General features: G+C 47.2%; 2 protein-coding genes across 6 annotated transcripts in view; one reads left to right on the forward strand and one right to left on the reverse strand.

The window, feature by feature from the left end:
* LRRC41 (leucine rich repeat containing 41) lies at window positions 1-8,379 on the forward strand. 4 transcript variants are annotated; one of them, XM_049808078.1, is made up of 10 exons: window positions 1-107; window positions 194-280; window positions 913-983; window positions 1,791-2,955; window positions 3,379-3,624; window positions 4,521-4,685; window positions 5,007-5,105; window positions 5,600-5,722; window positions 6,664-6,739; window positions 7,739-8,379. In XM_049808078.1, exons 1-10 carry the CDS (start codon window positions 20-22, stop codon window positions 7,971-7,973), a joined length of 2,355 nt encoding a protein of 784 aa, XP_049664035.1. In that variant the 5' UTR covers window positions 1-19; the 3' UTR covers window positions 7,974-8,379. The 4 variants fall into 4 exon arrangements, with proteins under 4 accessions (XP_049664035.1, XP_049664036.1, XP_049664037.1 ...); XM_049808079.1 differs by lacking the exon at window positions 3,379-3,624; XM_049808080.1 differs by lacking the exon at window positions 7,739-8,379 and having other exon boundaries at window positions 5,600-5,788.
* RAD54L (RAD54 like) overlaps window positions 5,181-20,030 on the reverse strand; it is a 23,420-nt gene continuing 8,570 nt past the window's right edge. The window contains exons 9-19 of one of the 2 annotated variants that reach the window (XR_007507000.1): window positions 18,256-18,406; window positions 16,227-16,353; window positions 14,017-14,091; window positions 13,442-13,572; window positions 13,224-13,334; window positions 12,955-13,078; window positions 12,556-12,634; window positions 12,269-12,448; window positions 10,715-10,878; window positions 8,776-9,551; window positions 5,181-5,523 (exon numbers count right to left, since the gene is read on the reverse strand). Coding sequence is in view for 1 of the 2 variants with exons in the window: in XM_049808083.1 (XP_049664040.1) it covers window positions 9,350-9,551; window positions 10,715-10,878; window positions 12,269-12,448; window positions 12,556-12,634; window positions 12,955-13,078; window positions 13,224-13,334; window positions 13,442-13,572; window positions 14,017-14,091; window positions 16,227-16,353; window positions 18,256-18,406 (1,344 nt within the window). In the remaining variant the exon portion in view is untranslated. Of the gene's footprint in view, window positions 5,524-8,684; window positions 9,552-10,714; window positions 10,879-12,268; window positions 12,449-12,555; window positions 12,635-12,954; window positions 13,079-13,223; window positions 13,335-13,441; window positions 13,573-14,016; window positions 14,092-16,226; window positions 16,354-18,255; window positions 18,407-20,030 lie in introns of those variants that run through there. The other variant, XM_049808083.1, reaches the window with a different exon arrangement.

Raw genomic sequence — 20,030 nt, forward strand, 5'->3', positions numbered from 1 at the left:
GGCGGCGGTGACGGGGGCGATGGCGGCGGAGGGGCCGCGCAGCCTGTTCGCGCTGAGCGCGGCGGCGGTGAGCCGCAGCATGGGGGCCCTGGAGCGGGACGTCTGGGGTAAGGCGCGGGCGGCGCGGGGCGGCGGGGCGCGGGGCCTGGGGCCTGCCCGCACCCTGCCGCCGTCTCCCTCTGGCTCTCCGCAGCGCTGCCCGGGCACCTCCTGCGGGGGCTCCTGCCGCTTCTCACCGTCTTCCGCCTCGAGCGGGCCGAGGGCGCCGCCCGGAGAGCAGGTGACACCGGCGGGGACGGCGACAGACCCGTGGGGGTACCCCCGGCCGGGAGGGACGGGACCCCCGGAACTGATGGGGTGGGCACACACACACACACACACACACACACACACACCCCGCACACACACACTGCGGGGGATGCCCCCCACCCTGGAGAGATGAGCCCCACACCGGAGGGACCCCCGGGTGGAGAGAGGAACCCTCAGCTGAGGGGACAAATCCCTCCAGGCTGGAAAGGGGAGCCCCGGGCTGGAGGGGTGAAGGGCTGGAGGGGTGACCCCCTCTACTGGGGAGGAGGGAGGGAGGGGACACGGCACCCCCAGAGCTTGGACACCCCTCTGCGTCCAAAACCTTGAGCCCCATCCCGCACCCAGGCAGGGCTCACGCCAGGGTGCGAGCCCTGCTGTACCTTTGCTCCTTTTGAGGACCGACTAAACCTGCCGGTTTTTAACCGGTGTCCCTTTACAAGGCAGTGGTCTTCCTTCTCCTCGCCGCAAAGCACCCTCCTTGCGCTGCAGGGGTCTGGGTCTGCCCTGCGCCCCTGCGAGCTCCGGGGCAGGGCGCTCTGACGGGGAGAAGGGGTGAAAGTGCCTGGTTGATTATTCCACACACACACCCCCCTCCCCCCCCAGGCCTCTCAACGCAGCCCATCTGGCGTAAGCTGTGGGACGACGTGATGAAAACCAGGCCGCCCAACTCAGAGGTGAGGGGACGCTGCCGGTGGGAGAAGGGCACGATGCAGGCACCCTGTTTCTGCCGTTTTCCGCGAGGTTTCCGTTTCTAAGCCTGCCAGTGCTGCTGGCTGCCTCCGAGCGGTTGTTGGCGCTCGCTTATAAGCATTCACAGAGCTCCGGATCAAGGTGTGACCCCAGTAGTACAATTATTTAGGGAAACGGGGTTCATAAAAGGAACCGTACTGCACAGCCACACCATCTCACAACAGTGAGTTTGCCAAAAGAATAAATACTGCCTTTAGAGATGTAATTCTTGGGAAAACGGAGGATAAAAACAGTATCTTATGTCATGCTTACACCTATGCTGGCAAAAAAATGTGCTGATGTCTTAGAAAACACTAGAAAAATACAGGAGACGGTGAGTTTGGAAGAATGGTTTTACGTAGGAAAACTGAAGCAGATCCATTGATTCAGCACTGCAAAAGAATCATTAACAGACAACTTAATCACAGCGTATAAAGAGACACTCTGGAAGAAGATTCCTGATGATGTGGTTTTTAACAGGCAAAAATGTGGCTTAGCTTCAAACCACTAAATATGTTTAAATGAGGCCAGAAGCAGGATGAAGAGAGAGCAATGGGAGTAGCTCAGTTTTTCAACAAATACACTGAGGAAGGATGTTGAGAACTAGAAAGGTAGTCTCAGTTGTGCTAGCAGTAGGGTTTTTTTGGATGCTACATTTGCCAGGTTAGCAGTTAGCAATAATTTGACTTAAAAAGAACAAGAAAAATTGTGGCTGACTTTTTTGTTAATATGGCCTTGTTGTTTAATTGCAGAATATAACCTGTTGGAGGAAGAAGTTCCTTGAAACATTCTTCTCAAACGTTCTTCACGGTGTCTTGGATGTTTCCTCTGACTGGCGTCTCAACGACCATCACTTTTCACCGCTGCTCCACAGCTCCCCGCACGTTTCTCAGCTTACCCTCTGCAACATGCTGCAGGGCGCGCTGGAGCTCACTGCTGAGCACAACCAGAAAGTGCTCGAAAACCTGGCTAGCTCCCTGCGGATCCTGAAGTTCCAGCACCTCCTCTCCTCCGACCAGTCCATCAGGCGTTCGCTGGTTTTACTTCTTCACCGGCTGATTCACCATGGCTCCGTCAGCCAAGTGTCCATGTATTCCTGGCCTGTTCCCGACACAGTTCTTCTCGTTCTCATTTTGAGCATGAGTGCTGGGTTTTGGCGCTCAGGAAACGCCCTTGCGTATCACAGCGGTCCGTGTGGCCTTTGCAGAGAGGAGGACAAAGCCCAAAGCCAGCAGTCAGCACAAGAGCAAGCGGAGAGGGGCTGTTATGATGAGAGGAAGTGGAGCGATGGTGAGAACCAGAAGGGATCCCCCAGGGCCCCGGAGGAGGTTGATGTGGAGGTGAATGGATACGGGGCTGACACTTGCCTGAACTCTGTCCTCTCCAGACCAAGAAGTCCTCCTCTGCAAAACCAGTTGTGTGAGGAGGCAAGCAGCAAGGTGCCCTGTGACCACACCAGCAGTCAGGGAAGATCTCCTCGTTGTGTCTCAGACCAGCTGTCCCGTTACCCTGTTATTCGAAAGACACGCAGACGGCTGAAATCTGCTGTGGGGAAGAAACGTCGCTGCCTCAGACGAAGCAGGGGACCATATGCTGACCCAGAAGACCTCTATGATTTTGTTTTTACTGTTGCTAGAGAGGATAATTCAGGGTTACTTGACAAAAACAGCACCACAGAGGAAGAAAATTCTGAGAACTGGACTAGTTCCTCCCCAGGATCTCCGTGCTCTGGCCATGCTGGCTGTAAGAAAAGAGGAGGATCTGCTGGCATCTTTTCTCTGAAAGCTGCTCACCGCTTCCGAAGCGTGTCCACGCTGGAATTGTTCTCCATTCCTTTGACTGGGGAGACATGTCGGACTCTGAGTAACCTGCTGAGCTCCTGGGTATCTTTAGAAAACTTGGTTCTGTCTTACAACGGTTAGTGGTGTCAACAGGTTGCTTCCTTCCAGCCTTGGTCTAATGGTCTGACTTATCGCTCAGGTTTACCCTGATTTTATTTTTACTGGAATGGGCATTGTAAGAGTATTGGTACCCAATCCTGAGAATGGTATCGGTAGAGATGTTTAATGAGCGTGAGGACTTGTCTGAGGGAGAGAATGGGGCCCTTCTGCCCCAGAACAGCCCCCAGCCTTGTGCTTAAACGCCATCCAGAGAGGGCGAAGGCAAGAGCCAGATCTCCCTCTCCCGTATACACAGTCTAGCTTAAGAACATGTGGATAAAGCAGTCTGTGAGTTTAGCCTTTGCCTTCGGTTGCTTGGCCGTTGGCGCAGCTCCAGCTGTGTGTGCGCTGGTGTCTGTACAGGCACAGCTAACACCTTTCTGTACAAATGCTGTTCCAGGCCTGGGTGCTAACATCTTCTGCATCCTCTCTGGGCTCCGGGCCCTCTCCCGCCACTCAGACTGCCACCTCCGCGTGGTGCGTGTGAGCGACGTCTTCTCCCACATGCCTTGCATGGAGCTTGTTCGCTGCATCCTGAGTGCCTTTCCCCAGCTCCACACGCTCTCAGTCAGCTTCGACCTCAAAAACCAGCTGGAGGGGAACAGGCCAGAGGGGAATCCAAGCTGCAGTGAGGTAGAAATTCCAGGTAGGAATCATTATTCTGAGTGATGACCAGGATGTGGCAGGCAGATAAAACTGTAAAAGCTTGGCACGCAGATTTGAACTCTACACTGTTACAGTGATGTGTAATTAAGCAATTACAGCCTCACCTTTCTGATTTAGATGGTGTTGGTTTGTTGTTTCCAGTCTGACATGCTCTGTGGAGCCCGAGTCTCGGACAAAGCATTTTACTGCTGTATGCCAACCTGCTGCAACATCAGCTTTGTACAGGGCCAGTCATAACCTGCTAGCAGTGACTGTCCATGCAGCCTGTGGGGAGTGTATCCCACCAGATCTGTAAATTGGTTGGGAGCTTCTGCTTTGACCATCCTATAGACTGTGAGGCTCTAAGCCTTAGACAGACCCTTAAGCAGAGGGAAAGCATCTCTTGATCATCACAATACCACAGGTGATGGCAAAGCACTGCCCAAGCCTCTGGATTACAGTCTGGGAGCTATAGCAGCATATTCTCAGCTCACAGGTCTCTCATCAGCCTTATTAGCCCTTCAATGACCAGAAAAGCAGTTAGCAAAGCCTGAGTGAGTATGGAGTGGGGTCAGTGAAGAGCTGTGCTCTGGGAAGACACTGAGTCATTTGTACATAAAGGGTGACCTCTTCTCAAGCGTTGTTCCACTGCCAGAATGCTGTAGAAATCGGTGGCCTGGCGGTCTGGCAGGAGTCCTGAAATGAGCCTGAAGTGATTCACATTACCGTAGGCCTGAGTTGTAGAGCTCTGTGGGGCAGGGCATGTTGCATAGGCACTTTCTACCAACTTAAATGATAGTTCTGTCAGGCATACAGACTTGCTTGCTGTAGGACCTAGCTGCTTTGAAGCACTCCAGACCAAGCTCTTTCATTGTTGTTTGTTTTTCTTCCCTTAAGAGAGCTGCCTGGAGCAGCTGGAGATCCGATTCCCCAGGGAACCTCTGCACACCACGTTCCTGCTGCCAGTGCTCAAGGCGTCAAAGTCCCTCCAGCAGCTGTCCCTTGACAGCGCCACGCTGCCCGGTTCTCAGGAGCTTGGGCTCCTTTTGGAGGCGCTCAAAGGTACTCAGCATCACTGTGACACACGGAGTGGCTTCCTTGCTGTGATCTTCCATCCTTTAGTATGAAGCCAGCTTAGGTGGGTCCGTTTTTTCATCCTTGAAGTCTCCTGAGAAAAGGAAATGGCTATCAGCCATCCCACTTTTCTGCGCTGAGCATGTGAATGATCCTACACAGCAGGATTGTTCATTTTTAATTACCCACAATCCAGCACAAAATATCCACAGTCCAACGCAGTTTCTGGGTGTTAGCTAGTAGCTGGGTCAGGGTCTTTTTATCCCAAGGCTGTACAGTACTTTACCTGAGAACTTGTTTTGCTTTTAGAGTGTAATCCAGATTTGAAGAGACTGAGCTTTCATGATGTGAACCTGGCTGAGCACCAGAAAGAAGTTCTGCTTTTGCTTCAGGATCCTGTCCTGCAAGGTACAGCAATCTCCTGGGTGCTGTTGCTTGGAGAGATGCTGCAGGTGGCTGCTTTTGGCTGGCTGACATTTAAGAGGTGATCTTCAGATGTGTAAGGTTTAGCCAAATGTCACTGTCCCTGAAGCAGGTTTGTAGCTGTTGACAGAGTGGGAATGTGTCTAGTTCTTTGTGCCAACAGGGCAGAGAAAGGAGCAGCTGCACAGCTGGTGTACGCTGCAGAGAAGAGTCCATAGTCTTGGCTATAACACAAAGATTTTTAACCTGCAGAGCACATCAGCCTTTAACTGGGTCAGCTGGCAAAGCCACTTCCCTGGGTGTGATCTCTGCTCTCTTCCTGTGACAGAGCGGCAGTGCTGTTGTATGCAATCCGCTGCTGGGGAGGCTTTGTTCTTGCATATGGATTAGGGGCTGGAGCTGTCTGCAGGATGTAATTATGGAATAATGAAGCACGCAGGGAGTACTAACATGTACTGTCAATGCATTTTTTTCTGTAGAAATCACGTTTTCCTTCTGCCGGCTGTTTGAAAGCTCTACTACTGAGTTTTTGTCAGAAATAATCAATACAGTGAAAAGAAATTCATCTTTGAAGAGCCTCAAACTGCCTGGGAATCGCCTTGGTGCGTACAGTGGATGTTGCTATGGGGCCTTGACCTTAGACCAGTTCTCTTGGAGATAACTTCAGGGTAGGAGTTAACGACTGTTGCTAGCTGGTGACCTCTGTGCTGAACTTAACATGTGCATGAACAGAGTGAATTTAGCTTACAAAATAAGGAGCGCTGAGTTCATTTTTTAAAGGCAGAATTTCAGTTACATTCAGCAATGTACCAAGAGCCCAGGTGCTGCATGGGCATTACAGTTGCTTTTCTCTGCAGCAAAAGCAAGTATCAGCGGGACTCCAGATTTGACTGAACACTGATCTGCTTCAGACTCTTTAACAGGAACAGATCCAGCAGCAGATGCACTGCCTGTCATCTAGAGGCACAGATTTTGCCCAAGATTGGGGATTTTATGTCTTAAAAGCTGTTGGCAGCCACTTGAGGGATGGGGATAAGTAAAGGAAGGGTTTGTGTCAAAGAAGTGGAACTGAATTTACAGAAATGAGAGGCTTTTTGGATCACAGGCCAAGCAGGAATGTCTTGAGAAATGAATTTCAGGTAAATCCAGAATACTGGGTTTTGTTCTTTTAATGAGATGAAATGGGAAAGCTTGGGATCACCTGAAATGCACCTAACTTCTGAGGTTTTGAGTTTAACTGTGTGCTATTGGCCATTTTTAGAACAAAGCTGCATATTGACGTCTCAAACAAAACCAGGATTTTTCTAGTGAAACAAACTGCCCTATCAGCAAATGTTTCCATTGCCTTGAACACTGTGCTCAGCAGGGTGATCTGCTTTAAGCCACTAAAGGGGGACAAACAGAGGGTGCAGAGATGAGCCCTTTGTGCTGCATGCACAGGCTTACAGCCTCCTTTCTGCACTATTATCCCAGCCATGTGGCCATTTAAATAATTAGATACAAACTGGGAACTGCCTTAACACCTGCATTTCTCCCCTCTTAGGGAATCACAGGCTGGTTGCCCTTGCAGATATTTTCTCTGAAGATTCCTCCTCCTCTCTTTGCCAGCTGGATGTCAGGTATTCTGCTGCTCACATTGAATTTCTTGTTTTGGGAGGGCCAGAGCTGAACTGGGCTCAGACACCAGGAGAAGCCTAAGCATGGTTTTGTTCCTTTCTCAAGGGAACATGTGCCCAGGAAAAGCTTAGAGAAATGCTGCAATGAGCATGTACAAGCTCAGGGACCTCCAGCATCTCTGAGGCATCTTACTGTCCCTCTTTATAAATGAGTCAAGCTCCATCTTAAAAGCAGCTTTGGTTTTCTGCTCACTTGGGAGGCTGCTTCAAGCCCTTCCTGTGCTGTAGGTTAAAACTAATATTCCCATGTACATTTATTCTTAGGCCTCAGTGTGAATAGCTCTGTTCCCACTGCCCTGGAATAGGGAGAGAATGCTGTCATTGCCCCTGTCAGATCCTGTGAATGCCTCTGCATTCCTTTCATTGTCTTTGGTCTTCAACCTGAACTGCTGCTCTCTTCTTAAGCCTGAATGGCCATAAAGATAGGCAGTAACTAACCTTCACGAAGCACATGGAGGATGGCATTTCTGCAATACTAATGACTGTTTTGGTTGATTCCCACCCCACCCCAGCTTTACATCCTAATGGCTCAGGTTGCTGAGAGGGCATAGGCTTGACAATTTATTTAATCATGGCCACTCCTTCAGCAGCCTTGAATCCTGATTGTTACTGTGCCTCTCACAAAATTAAGTCCAGCATGCAACTTCCTATTTATTTACACATCTATGCAGGTAAAATGACCTTTTAATCTCCTAGAAACACCAGGGCCTGACACATGCTCTCCTGATTTTCTGAGAAGGAAGAGATAAATGATCACTTGCTGCTGAGGCTTGCACTGGGACCTGTAGGTTAGGCCAGGCCCAAAGAAAGTTGTACTTTGCATTGAAACATCCTCAACTACCTGCACTGGCAGTTACTAGAAGGAACAGTAATTTAAACTGCTCAAATTATAGCCTAGACTCTTAATGACTTTATTTTTTTTTTCTCTCTTTCCCTGGAAAGCTCAAATTGCATCAAACCCGATGGGCTCCTGGAGTTCACAAAGAAGCTGGAAGGCCACATCCAGCAGAGAGGGGGACAAATTCAATTCACACATCTCCGGCTCTTCCAGAATTGGCTGGACCAGGATGCTGAAACAGCTCAAGAAGCACTTCGGCGTCTCAAAGCTGTATGCAGTGTGGTCAATGACTCGTGGGACTCCTCCCAGGCCTTTGCTGACTACATCAGTGTCATGTGATGGACCCAGGAGGAAACCCATCAGCTTGAACTAAGCCGTTCGGACCCTGGCCAATAAGACTTATTGCATAGCACAAGTGGAGTTCTCTTCCTCTGGTTCAAGCAGTATACAGTTGGTCTTGTCAATTTTCTATTCATTTGAAGAAGGTGTACCACAGTGAAGTGACACAAGATGCTGTGGGTCAACATCTGTATTTGCAGGTGATCTAACTCTACCCTCTTCTTAATTTGAATATTTTAAGTGGGACAGGTACCAAATTCCTGCAGATGTCTGGACAAGCAGTTATTTCACTGGGTGTTGTTACAGCCAATTTCTCATCAATAACTATCTCCATCATTGGGGAGACTCAAAAGCCATCTGGCTGTGGTCCTTGGCAACCAGCTGTAGGTGACTTGCTTTTGAGCAGGGGCATTGGACAATATGACCTTGACTTCAACCATTCTGTGAAATAAGAACTCCTCCCTCTGCTTAAAGGCAGTAGAAAACAAGCTAAGAAAGGCCCCAGTCTTGACCTTTTACCTTTGGAAAAATTTTACTTTATTAAAAAAAATTCTTTTTGTAACAAGTAGCCTGCTCTTTATTTGCAATCATGTTGGTCCTCTCCAGCGTCTGCAGTCATTTTACAGAGGTTTTGAATAGTTTGTTCTTTTGTAACATTTTAATTATATTTTTATTATAAAGACCCATAATGTACCAAAGTGTGAATTTTATTATTGGCTTGTAATGTGATCTAATTAAAACACTCTGCTAGATCTGGGGATCCTGCCCATTACAAAGCAAGTGGTTTTAAAAATGGAGTTACCTTAATAGAGCCTGATTTCCTACTGCCTGCATGATCTTTCAGGCCAGATGTTCATACAAGCTGAAACTTTTTTCCGTTGTACAAATCCTCTTGTTCCTGAGTAATCAGCAAGGTTCACATTTCACTACAGAAATGGATCCTGCAAGTTTCTGATCTACAGCTGTTAGCCAGAGCTGTCAAGGAAAAAAAACACAACTGTGCACATCTAGTGCTATAACACTGCAGCTTGACTTAAACCTGAAGAAAAACTTGGCTGAGTAGAAGGTACAGACACCAACAGCATGAGAACCAGTGCTGAATCTGATCAAGCGCACAAGGGCCAGTTATTCCCAGCTCCCAAAGGGCTGTTTTTCAGGTACACAATACAACAGCAGAGAAAAAGCCATGGACTCCTTGCTGTTGCAGTAGACTGACCAATGCTAGGGGCCTTCCAGCCTCTTGGAAAACATTCCACAGCCACACAACCACCCAGCATGTACTGCTACCGACTGCCCCTTTCCTTGAAAGCGATTAAAGTGGGGTGGACTGCCAAAGCAATCTGCCCTTGCCCCCACAGGGGACAGTAACCTGTTTGTTAGGGAATCCCTCGCTGCTCCTCATGGGAGTGATGATGAAAGGTGAAGGTGACAGCAGCATCCCACGCAGCCTTCAGTATGGAGTCTTGCAGCCCCCGCTTATCGGCACAGTGGTTCCACTGGGAGAGGTCAGAGGTACAGTCAGACCCTTCAGGAGGGGGCCGTACCTGGTGGCCATTCACACAGCGACGACACTTGATCCTGGAACAGAGCCAGCATAAGGGCAATGCAAGGTTCCTCCACTTCTTTAGCATATGGGCTGTTTAAAAAAATGCAGCCCAGTAACATTTGGATTAACACCTCTTCACCTGCAACACTGGCAACTGGATTTTCAGACAGGATTAATTACTACCAGATTTCATTAAACACACAACCACCTTCTGGCATGTGTGACATAAGGAATGACTCACATTTTGAAGACCCTGGGATTCTGTTTCCAATGGCACTCCCCCTCCCTGTTTAGCCCTGTGGGAATGGTCCAGCAGGACCCAGAGGAAGTTCAGGAGGAGTTTCCCTTGAAAGGTGAGGGATGTTGCTTAAAGCAGATCTTGAGTGAATACCCCTACTGCTAACACATTCTTAGCACTGCATCAGGCTTCCCAACTTCAAGACAGCACACCATGCTCCAAACCACTCCATCCTCGCTACCATCACAGCCACTGGGTTATGCTCAGGCTGTTCTGGAGATGCCCTACCAAGCTGCTGCATAAGGAGCAGCAGCAGCCCTGCCAGCAAAGTTTGTTGCCATGCAGACAAGATACCTACACAGACCTAAGCTTTGAGTCAGCTTAAAACTGACTTCACTTCTTGCCTGAACTAAGAGTCTTAACTTTCACAGTGAAGCATTTTCCTGCACTCCCTGTCCTCTTTCTGGTGGCTACAATAACCACAAGTTGCAGGGGTGGGGGAGAAGGGCAGACAATGGAGAAGAGGATTCTTTTAGTCCCCAGAACAGCACTTGGGTTGGCCTCAAATTCTTAGCAGATGCAGTAGCCCTGGCAGTGGATGCAGCTCAGCATTTGGAGATCACAGACCACCAGGAGAAAAGTGGCAAGGAAGGACCAAGTTGGGCTCCACTAATTTGAACAGCTCTGATCAATTTCTCTTTTCATAAGCTGCAGTATTTCACAGCCTCCAAACACAGGCAGCATCAAGATACATGGCTCACTTGTCCAGCCAGCACAGCTTTAAGACAATAAAGTGCTCATCTCCAGGTGGTTAACAGCTTCAGAGGCAGAGACACTTGAGGCCCTCTCTCTCCAAGTTTCCTCCTGCTGCCTGAGGAACCCCTGAAATAGTAGGCCAAACTGTGGAGGGGTAGGTTTTTTTGCTGACCCCATCCATTAGTCATTCAGTATACTCACTTGTCATGCGTGTCACTGGTGGTGGTCTCATTCAATGTGAAGAGCTCCTTCAGCTCCCCAAGTGAGAAGTGCCTTTCTACATCCTGCTCCTCATCCACCACACAGCTGCTGAGGGCCTTCTTGTGGGTCTGGCGTTGGAATATCTTCTCCTCTATGGTCCCAGTCTACAGAAGAGAGAGTCAGAGATAAAGCACAGTTGGGACACGAGTGTTAAAGGAGCATTACATTGGGGAAAGGTCCCAGATCAAACAGCAGTAAGCTGTCAGGACCATTTAGTGCCTTGCCAGACCAGTACAGATGACAGGCCAGTTTTACTAGCTGCACACCAACAACATCCTATTTGGTTGCTGACCTAAGCCAACTCTGCTTCTTTCGGCTTTCACCATGGCTACAGGAAAGAATCCAACTGAGATATGGAAGAGGAAGAGGTGGAGCTGCCACTTGTGGCTGAAGCTCGCACACTGCACCCAGTTGTGCTGCCAGGAAGGAAGGGAAAGGAGCTGAGCAGCTTCAGCCACTCCCGGACAAAAAAAACCCAAACAAACACAACCTCTCCCAAAAAACAGCAACAAAGGCTAGCCCTGGGTGACACGAGCATCAGCAGTATTTGCTGGTTCACCCACACACAGATCAATCACACTCACTGTCCAGAGGGAGATGACTAGTTCTAGAACAGATGTGCAGAAAGGCCAGTATGCTACATTTTTAAGGCAAAAATCTAAAAGCAAAATGTCTGTTTTGCAAATAAATGTAATACAAAGGAGGGGGGTGATTAGTCATGATTTGCAGACTGGTTTCCTAGTTCTAAAAGCAAAGGAGCTCCCTGCTTCCAGGTGCAGCCAGGTCAGAGAAAAAAAAAAAATAAAAATGGAACACCACAAGGAAGAGATGGGCAAAGGACATATGTTTTGTCAAAGTAAAATAATAATTGACCAAGGAACACAAGCTTACAAAAAAAACCCAAACCAAAACAAAAAAACAGTGTGAACTAATGAGAGGTGAAGGTGAACAAGGGCAGACAGGGGACATTTCTGAGCAGTAATCCCTACTGGCACTGCTGGACAAAGTGTTGCAGTAGCCTGAAATGCTTTTCCTTTACAGAGCAGCTACCCCACCTGCTAACTGGCAGCCCCATTCCAAAAACTGCTGTAATTCTGGGAACGTACTTGCTGTTTATTAAGTACACGTACACCCAACCAAAACAGACTGCAGCCAGACTGAAAAACAGCAACCTCAGCATCAGACCCCACAAAATTAAAGTCTGATGCCTAAATGTCTTCAAAGCAGCATCTTATCTGGAACGCCACAGTTGTTCCTATTTCTCAGAAGCCAGTCACCATTAGAAACAGAGACCTGCAGTAATGACCCTCCAGCTTGAACCTTCATGGTTTTCCATGGCAACACATCTAAGGGTAGGAAGCAATTAAGTCCCAATCAGTTCTGGTCACTGACACAGAAGAGTTCTTCCCCTTCTGGTCCCAATCACAGCAGCTGCAGCAGTTTGGGTTGGCACCAAGAATTCCATGTTGAGGAGGTGAGAGGAGTAGGACTCACTGAAAGCAGTCGATAGATGTAGCATGTCTTCTTCTGGCCATCCCGCCACACACGAGCCATGGCCTGCTCATCATTAGCTGGATTCCAGTCTGGGTCGAACATAACCAGTCTGTTAGCCCCAATTAAATTCAAACCACAGCCACCTGCTTTGCTGCTTAACATGAAGATAAACTCAGGGCTCTGTGGAAAAAGGCAGACTTGGATTAAACTACAGAGGCAGCTGTACTTTTACTCACAGCATTCAGAACTGGCAGGAGAGCTGCTCATATCTGGCAGGTTCTACTTACCGAGGGGCTGTTGAATCGCTCCACAATCTTTGCTCTCTTTTTAATGGACATGGTGCCGTCCAGCCGAACATATAAATACCTAGAATATACAGCATTTACTACAATCAGACTGCTGAGACCTTTACGAGCATCCTACTTGAAAGAGAAAAATCTTTTCACAAACAGCCTTGTAACAAGGCCCTGGGCTTTAGGAGCTTTTGCAGAGAGCCAGAGCTTTTCTGCTGAGTGACCCCAGTAGCCAAAGCACAAGCCACATTAGTTCCAATTCAGGAACATCTGAGGTAAAAGACAGATCACAAGTTCCTGCTGATAGAAGCTTTAAAAATAGCCAGTTTCTTTTACAGTGTAGGCTGCAAGTACAGTCTTGCAAGATTAAACAAATGAAGCCCAAAGACAAACCTTCTGTTCCTGCAGAGCTTTTCAAATAGGTCCAGTGTCTGAGTGTAGTTAGACACTAAAACCACCTTGTCATTACTGGTGCTTTTTGTAACAGCAAGGATGTAGTCCAAAACCAGCATCTTTCCTGGATAAAAAAAGAAAGAAAGAATAAAGCTAGAGCAGAAGTTCCCAAATTCCAGTCCTTAGAGGGGGACTTGATAAGATGCTAAATACAGTCTCGTGGTTGCCTGTGTTAGACAGCACATTTGTACTGTTGAGTTCTACAGCACCTGAAAGCTGGGGCTCCACAGATTTGGTGCTGTAGCCAGCAGGGAACAAGTCCAGGACTCCCATAAAACCTTCTTCTTCTTCTACACACTTATCATGGATAAGAGCAGGGTCTAGAGAACAAACAGAGCTCAGAGGCTGTGCAGTGAACAAGGGAGACACAAAAAAAACCCACCAGAAGTGCAAAAACCAAACCTATTGCATGAGTGGAACTACTCACGATTGCAGAGCTTCTTCAAGGAAGTGATGGAAGAGAGAGATGAGACACTGATTTTGCCCTCCTTCAGCTCTTCCACTGGCTTGGCTTGCTTCAGGAAGTTCTTGTACAGCTCAGCCTGCAGAGGTGTCAGTCTGAAACAGAACAAGAGCTCCGCAGTCTCAGCCTGCCCCCAAACCAACCCCGTCTTTCGTCCTCCATCTACACAGTGGGTTCCTTTTATTTTTTTTATTTTTTTTTTTTTTTAGCTACAGCATGGACAGCCTAGAACTGCCTCCAAGGCTGATGGTAGAGCACTGATATCTCAACCCAGAGCTGGAAGAGAAGCTTCCAGATACTCTGCACAGCCCCAGGGCTCTGCTGTACACAGCTGCCGAGAGCATGCCAGCTGGCTGGTGGAACCACCAGTTGCAGCTTGTCCACCCCTGCTTCGGGAGGAAAAGCAACATATTGACAATGGCTACAATCACGCTCCTAAAGGGAAGCAGTCACCACAAGCATTGGAGTGCTTTTTGCAACTTTTCAGTCCTTCCTGTTGCTCCTCCCGTTTCCCAGGCAGATTACATGCTTTCTGATACCTGCAGCAGACCACCTGCTCGATCTTCACTGGCAGGTATTTGGACAGGATGTCTGAAGTTCTTCGGATTAAACACCTGCAGGGAGGGAAGTTAAGGTCAGATGCTTGGATGACATCAAAACCCTGTTGTATCACTATTATTCCTCACAAGCTCCACAGAAAGTCCCTCTGACACCTTATCTCCAGAAGTATGTGACAGTCCAACACATGATAAAGGCCAGACACCCACCATCCACACTAAGAGGCTCCATCAGCCCATGCTACGGAGCCCAGTATAACCCACTGTCTTTGTGAGGCTTCCAAATTTGGTTCATGAGATTTGAAAGGATCAGGCATGATTCCACCTAACAGAGCACAGTCCCTTACGAGAGAAATTCAGCTCTTCCTCAGACTACCAATGGCATTCTCAGCATGAGCTACAACAGACCAGTGGCATGGACAACAAACAAGGACAGGATTTCATCACCACACACCATGGACATAACCCAAAGCACAAGAAGGCAGCTCCCCACGTAATAACTTAGCAGCCATCCTCAGCCAAGACGGGTTCTTTGTCTGGCCCAAGATTTCAGCAAAGGGCATATCCTTTGGGGCTACAGAAATGCCCCATGGAGCAGTTCTATCACACTTTAGAAAAGATGGGATGGATGAGAAAAAGTGCTGAACTGTGCAACCAGAATAAGAAAGAGGTGCAGAAACCCAGTTCTGCCAGGAAACATTGAAAATATGATGTTATGCAACCTACAGAAGAAAGACAGCAGGGATATACAACAGACCCAAAATCCATCAAAGGCTGTTAAAGAAAGAAATAATCTGGTCTCCAAACCCATAAGCAGTAGGATGAAAAGTAACAGGCTTAAACTGTGGTAAGGAAGATTTATGTTACACATTAAGAGCATTTTCTAACTGCAAAGACAGTGATGCCCTGAAAAAGGTGTCCTGGGGAATTTGTAAGGTCTTCAGTGCTGGGTGGGGGTTAAGTAAGGGATGGTTTAGGTCTAACACCTTCTACACTGGGACAGCAAGATGGATTAGATGCCTTCTCCAGGGCCCTTCCAGCCTTACACCTATGATTCCACATAGCTTTGCTTCACTGTCTCATTTGTAACTGCTACCAAATTCAACCAATTCATCTGTTACTACTTATGTACTTCATCTTCCCTATCTGTGTGTCATGACTGTTGCACAATAAAGAAAAGGACACAGAGCTCAACACAGCCAGGCACAAGCATTCCTGAACACACTTTTACACCCCTTTTCCATCAACTATAAAAATAAATAAATGCACCTCAAGAAGGAATATGCTCTTCTTCTCCCAACCTTTCCTTTCTCTTAGGCTTCTGCAAGCTGCCCAGAGTCAAGGTCAGGGCTGTCTCTATAGAGAAGCTGTACTCAGTGTGAAATTCGATTTACTGTGACTATGAACAGCAGGATTGTATTTGTGATGGTTGCAAAAGCTCAGATAAAAAAAGAGAGAGAGACAGACAGACACCAGTAACGATGAGAATTCAAAAGAGTATCTACTAAGAGTTCTTAAGAGAGAGAAAGAGACAAGCAATTGCCAGCAGATGCGGATAAATTGGTTGTATTCATGAACAGAAAAGAAGCCAGGTTTAAACAAATACCAAAAATCAACCAAAGAGAAATAAGACAGTATTTTACATCACAGAGGTGCTTCTTGGAGATCAAAAGTCAGATCTCACACTAGCCGTCTAATCCCATTAGCCCTACAGATCCAACACAGCTATGACAGTGTGAGCTGGACTCTTCTATGACTTGGGCAACCAACAGCAGAACTGAGCGACACTCCTTATACTCTTTCTGTCTGCCACTCGACATCCAACCCCTGGATGGATCTCAAGTATGACACAGTCTACACTGTAGTTATGTTAACACAAATAAAAGGATGTTGCCTGACTATTCAGATCCCAGGAGAAAACAGAAGCATAAGAGTCAAATCATGATTCAGTATCTAAGTACATTTGCTTGGTGATGACTGCAGCTAACTGTGCCACGTCAATGTGCTATTTTTCAGACTAAAGCTACATGCTATGTAGATTTCTTAGGCAATAAATACTTGCACAGTCACTTGCTGAATAGACATAACTGGCAAGAGAATTCATTACAGCTACAACTGTAATTTTAAAAGATACGAGTGTTCACCAAGGGTTTATGCAAAAGCTCTGCAAAGAGAAGAGGGATGAAGTTCACCTGTTCACAATGCTGATCAGCTCTTTAAGCCTCTCTTCTCCTTTGTGTCGCTCAGCTTCACTTGCATCCGCATCTCTGCCTTTCAAGATGGGAATTTCAAAATGTCTTTTAAATTCCTGTGCAGTCCCTGTACAAAACAGAAGTGAAAAGGTGACAACTACTACCAATTAACCTTTGATCAGCACCCCACAGCCCCAGTTATCACACCACAAGCATGGGGCCCAGCAGATAAAACAAACACCCATCCCATCGGTGTGATTGTTTTCCCTTCTAGCCAGGAAAGATTCAAACAAGGCAGGCAAATCTGTACAACAGACAATCGTTCTGTACTCCAACAACAATGCACTGCCAAAGGTCGTACAATTTTAGTTAAACTTGAGTCCAGTCAGGTATGTACTGGTTTTGCTTACATTCCAGCTATACTTTTACTCTCAGATTTTGTCCTTGCAAACAACAGTGCAGCATTACGTGTGCCTGTTCCAAAATTATCTGTAATCAGTTGCTTATTACTGGTCATAGGCTGAAAGAAGGAAAAATGACTACTGCATGCATGCAGTTTTGCTGGCAGTAGTTACAGTATTAACCTCATCTCAGACAGAATGAACTGGAACTACAGGGAGACTAGGCTTGCCCAAAGTACAGGTCAAGGGGGGCAGGGGAAATCACATCAGCTCCTTGTAATAAGTACCCAAAATTGAAGCACATGGAAAAAGCAGATGTAGAACATCCACCACCCCATCCCATCCTTTCCTTGAGAAATCCTGGGAGCAAAACAGTTGAACAGAAAAAAATATGGCCCAAATACTGCTTGTAAGATTAAGAACCTGATGAATGGTGTTTAACTAGAATTGTGTATGCACTAGAATTAATGAGAAGCCTCTTGGACTGGACGCCAAACAATCAGAGACAAACACAGGTGACGAGTTATAGCAATAAGGAAATGACTTAGATTGGTTTATTTTCATTCCTTGACAGAAAAAATTACCTCTCAACAAAGCCAAGCTGCTCCACACTGGAAAGCAGTAGACCTGCTCCTAACCCAGTGATGCAGAAGATGCAAAGACTACTTTACTTTCAAAATGAAAACAGAGCTTGCAGACATAAGCAGAGCATAAGAGCCAGAGACCGAATATTTCAGTCTGCTACCAACAACTGTAGAAGGTGTTTGATCCTGAAAACTCACACTTATCAGTATCTCTCCTCCAGAGTCTTTTCTTTCTATCTCAGGTGAAGTTAACCCCATATTCACAGGCCTCCTTTGCCTTAAAAAACAAGAGCAGTCTTAACTCCAAATGCTTCACCCTCAGCTTTCTCTCAGATTATCTGAAAGTGGGATGGCAGGCTGCCAGAAATTCAAGCTTTGTTGCCTAACTCTGCCACAAGGTACACCATTCTGCCTTGCACCAATCACTTCAATGTCCTGTGCCAGATGGATACAAGAGAGAGAGCAGGGAAAAGCTGTCTCCCAGGCTGCTTCTGTACTCCACACAGAGAACATATTATGTCAAACATTCCTCTGCATGGAGCCTCTCCTACACAGACATCATTCCTGGCTTAGATTTCTGGATTTGCTATAGCCTGGGAGTATTGTGGGAAGTACCATTATGAGCTAGCTCTTCCTGCCCAGCAACTCCTGTATAGTATCTCCAAGGGCTTATTGGTAGACAAACTCCTAGCCTATGTGGACATTTTGGCTGACCAGTATAGCTACACAAGATCAGCCATGTAGTACTCAGGGTCATATATTCATTTTACCTTAATTAATTCCCCTTCCAAAATACCTGTTAGACTGGTGTACTTTAAATCACAATCTTCTTGCAACAGAGCTCTGATGATATACAGCCTCTAGAACACGGGACCCTCATCTAGACTTTCTGGATACAAACTGAGGGAGAGTAAGTGTCCAACCTGTACATGACCTTTCCTCTCACTAATATCTTGGTTGCTGCTTTTGCTGGCACTAGTAACTAGGAGAGGCCTTGCCAGCAACTTCCCCCTCCCTCATGTCTCTCACACGTTCAACTCTTACCTAGGATGCCTGAATTGACGAAGTGCACCAGGCTGAAATATTCAAGCAGGTCGTTCTGAATGGGGGTGCCTGAGATAAGGACTCGTCGAGGTGTATTTAAGCTGTTGAGAGCCTGGTATGTTTGGTTTTCAGAGTTCTTCAGTCTATGGCCCTTTGAAAAAAAGAAAAAAAGGAATGAAGCTGATAAAGTCAGTGGCCCTGACAGGAAGCAACTTGGAGATCCTCATCAACACTGATACACTGTATCTCCCACAAGGCATCTCACCACTTTTCCCATTCCTGGTAGTGGACTAAGTATTGTACATGTATTCAGCTGTTGTGACAGACTTCTTTCAAAGGCAAGAATCTGATGGGAAACCTGAAGCCATTATGTGAGGAAACATGACATTACAAGCTTCCCAGACCAGGAACATCCAAGTCACATCCAGGCAAGAGGGTCTACCATGAAAATAACAACCAAGATGGGGTTTCCTGTTCAAAGATGGGGATGTTTTCAGCTACCAACGCTAGGCACTGAACTCTAGACCAGTAACATTATATCACCAAAGATCAAGATCACAAGCCATTCAAGACCACCTATATCCAGGATTGACAGGCCTTTGCACACTAATAAAAAGAGGTTGTGCACCTCTTACAGGGGTAATCTGAACATAGGCCCCATTTCCCATGCCTGGGAAAAGCAGCTTTATTAGCATCTGAGTGCTATGCTGTAGGATAAAGCATACATGATGAGATGCTTTTCGCAAGTGCCAGACCACTGCAGAACTGAGTATTTATTGGAAACATACAGAAGACACAAGGCCAAGGACCTGTATTCCCAGCCTTGCTAGCTGCTAGCCCCATCCCAGGGGCACCAAGAGGTGTGGGCAGTCATGGACTCGGCAAATAAAAAGTGGATGGGAGTTACACTTGTGAGGACATTCACTCTTTTTAAGCTCCTCAGCACTGTTCTAGTAAATACAAAATCAAACCACTGGGTGGCAGCGCTATTCAACAAATCCCCTCTAACTGGCAGCAGAGGACACCTCAACAGTGGCTGAGGCTCCCAGCCTGATCGTTACAAGCAAGCGGAGGGCATTTGTTTTATTTTGTCCTTCACAGTATCTCTGGCTCTCACCACCTATAACCACAAATAGGGAACGATAAATGAAAAAACAACTCCATTTCAGCCACGTGAAACCAGAGATTGACAACACAGCCTTGGCAAAGCTAGATCCAGCAGTCAGCAAGCAGAGAGTAAAGCCAGGTCTGCCTCTTCTTGAACAAGCAGTACACAAGGTAACTCTCACCCAGCTCTCCTGCCTTTGCCCCAAGCAGGAGACTGCAGAGAGCGGAAGAGACTCCTGCCATACAAAATCCCTCAGAAGCACAGAATAAGGTGGCCAGATAAAGTGGCTGACAGCAGCCAGCTCCACACACAAGAGCATGCTGAATCACACAATCATTTAGGTTGGGAAACCTCAGGAGTCTCCAGTCCAACCTCTTGCTCAGAACAGAGCCAAGTTAAAAATTACTCGGCAGAACACAAGGCCAGGCCAAACAGAAAGTACTTCTCACTTTAGCAAAGACAAACACAAACAAATGAAAACCAGATCAGTGAGCCAGGGCACTACCATCCCAATAGAGTGAGGCCTCTTTCAGTCAGAGGCAGGCAGTGGATCTCCTTGCTGCTACATATTTCACACTGCGAGGACCCTAGTAGGTGCCCCCACCCTGTCAGGGACCTACAAAGTGGTCACAGTTATCACCACCTGGATTTTCTTCATATCTCAGCT

Source organism: Accipiter gentilis, chromosome 8 (genome assembly GCF_929443795.1).
Source record: "Accipiter gentilis chromosome 8, bAccGen1.1, whole genome shotgun sequence".
NCBI lineage: Eukaryota > Metazoa > Chordata > Aves > Accipitriformes > Accipitridae > Astur > Astur gentilis.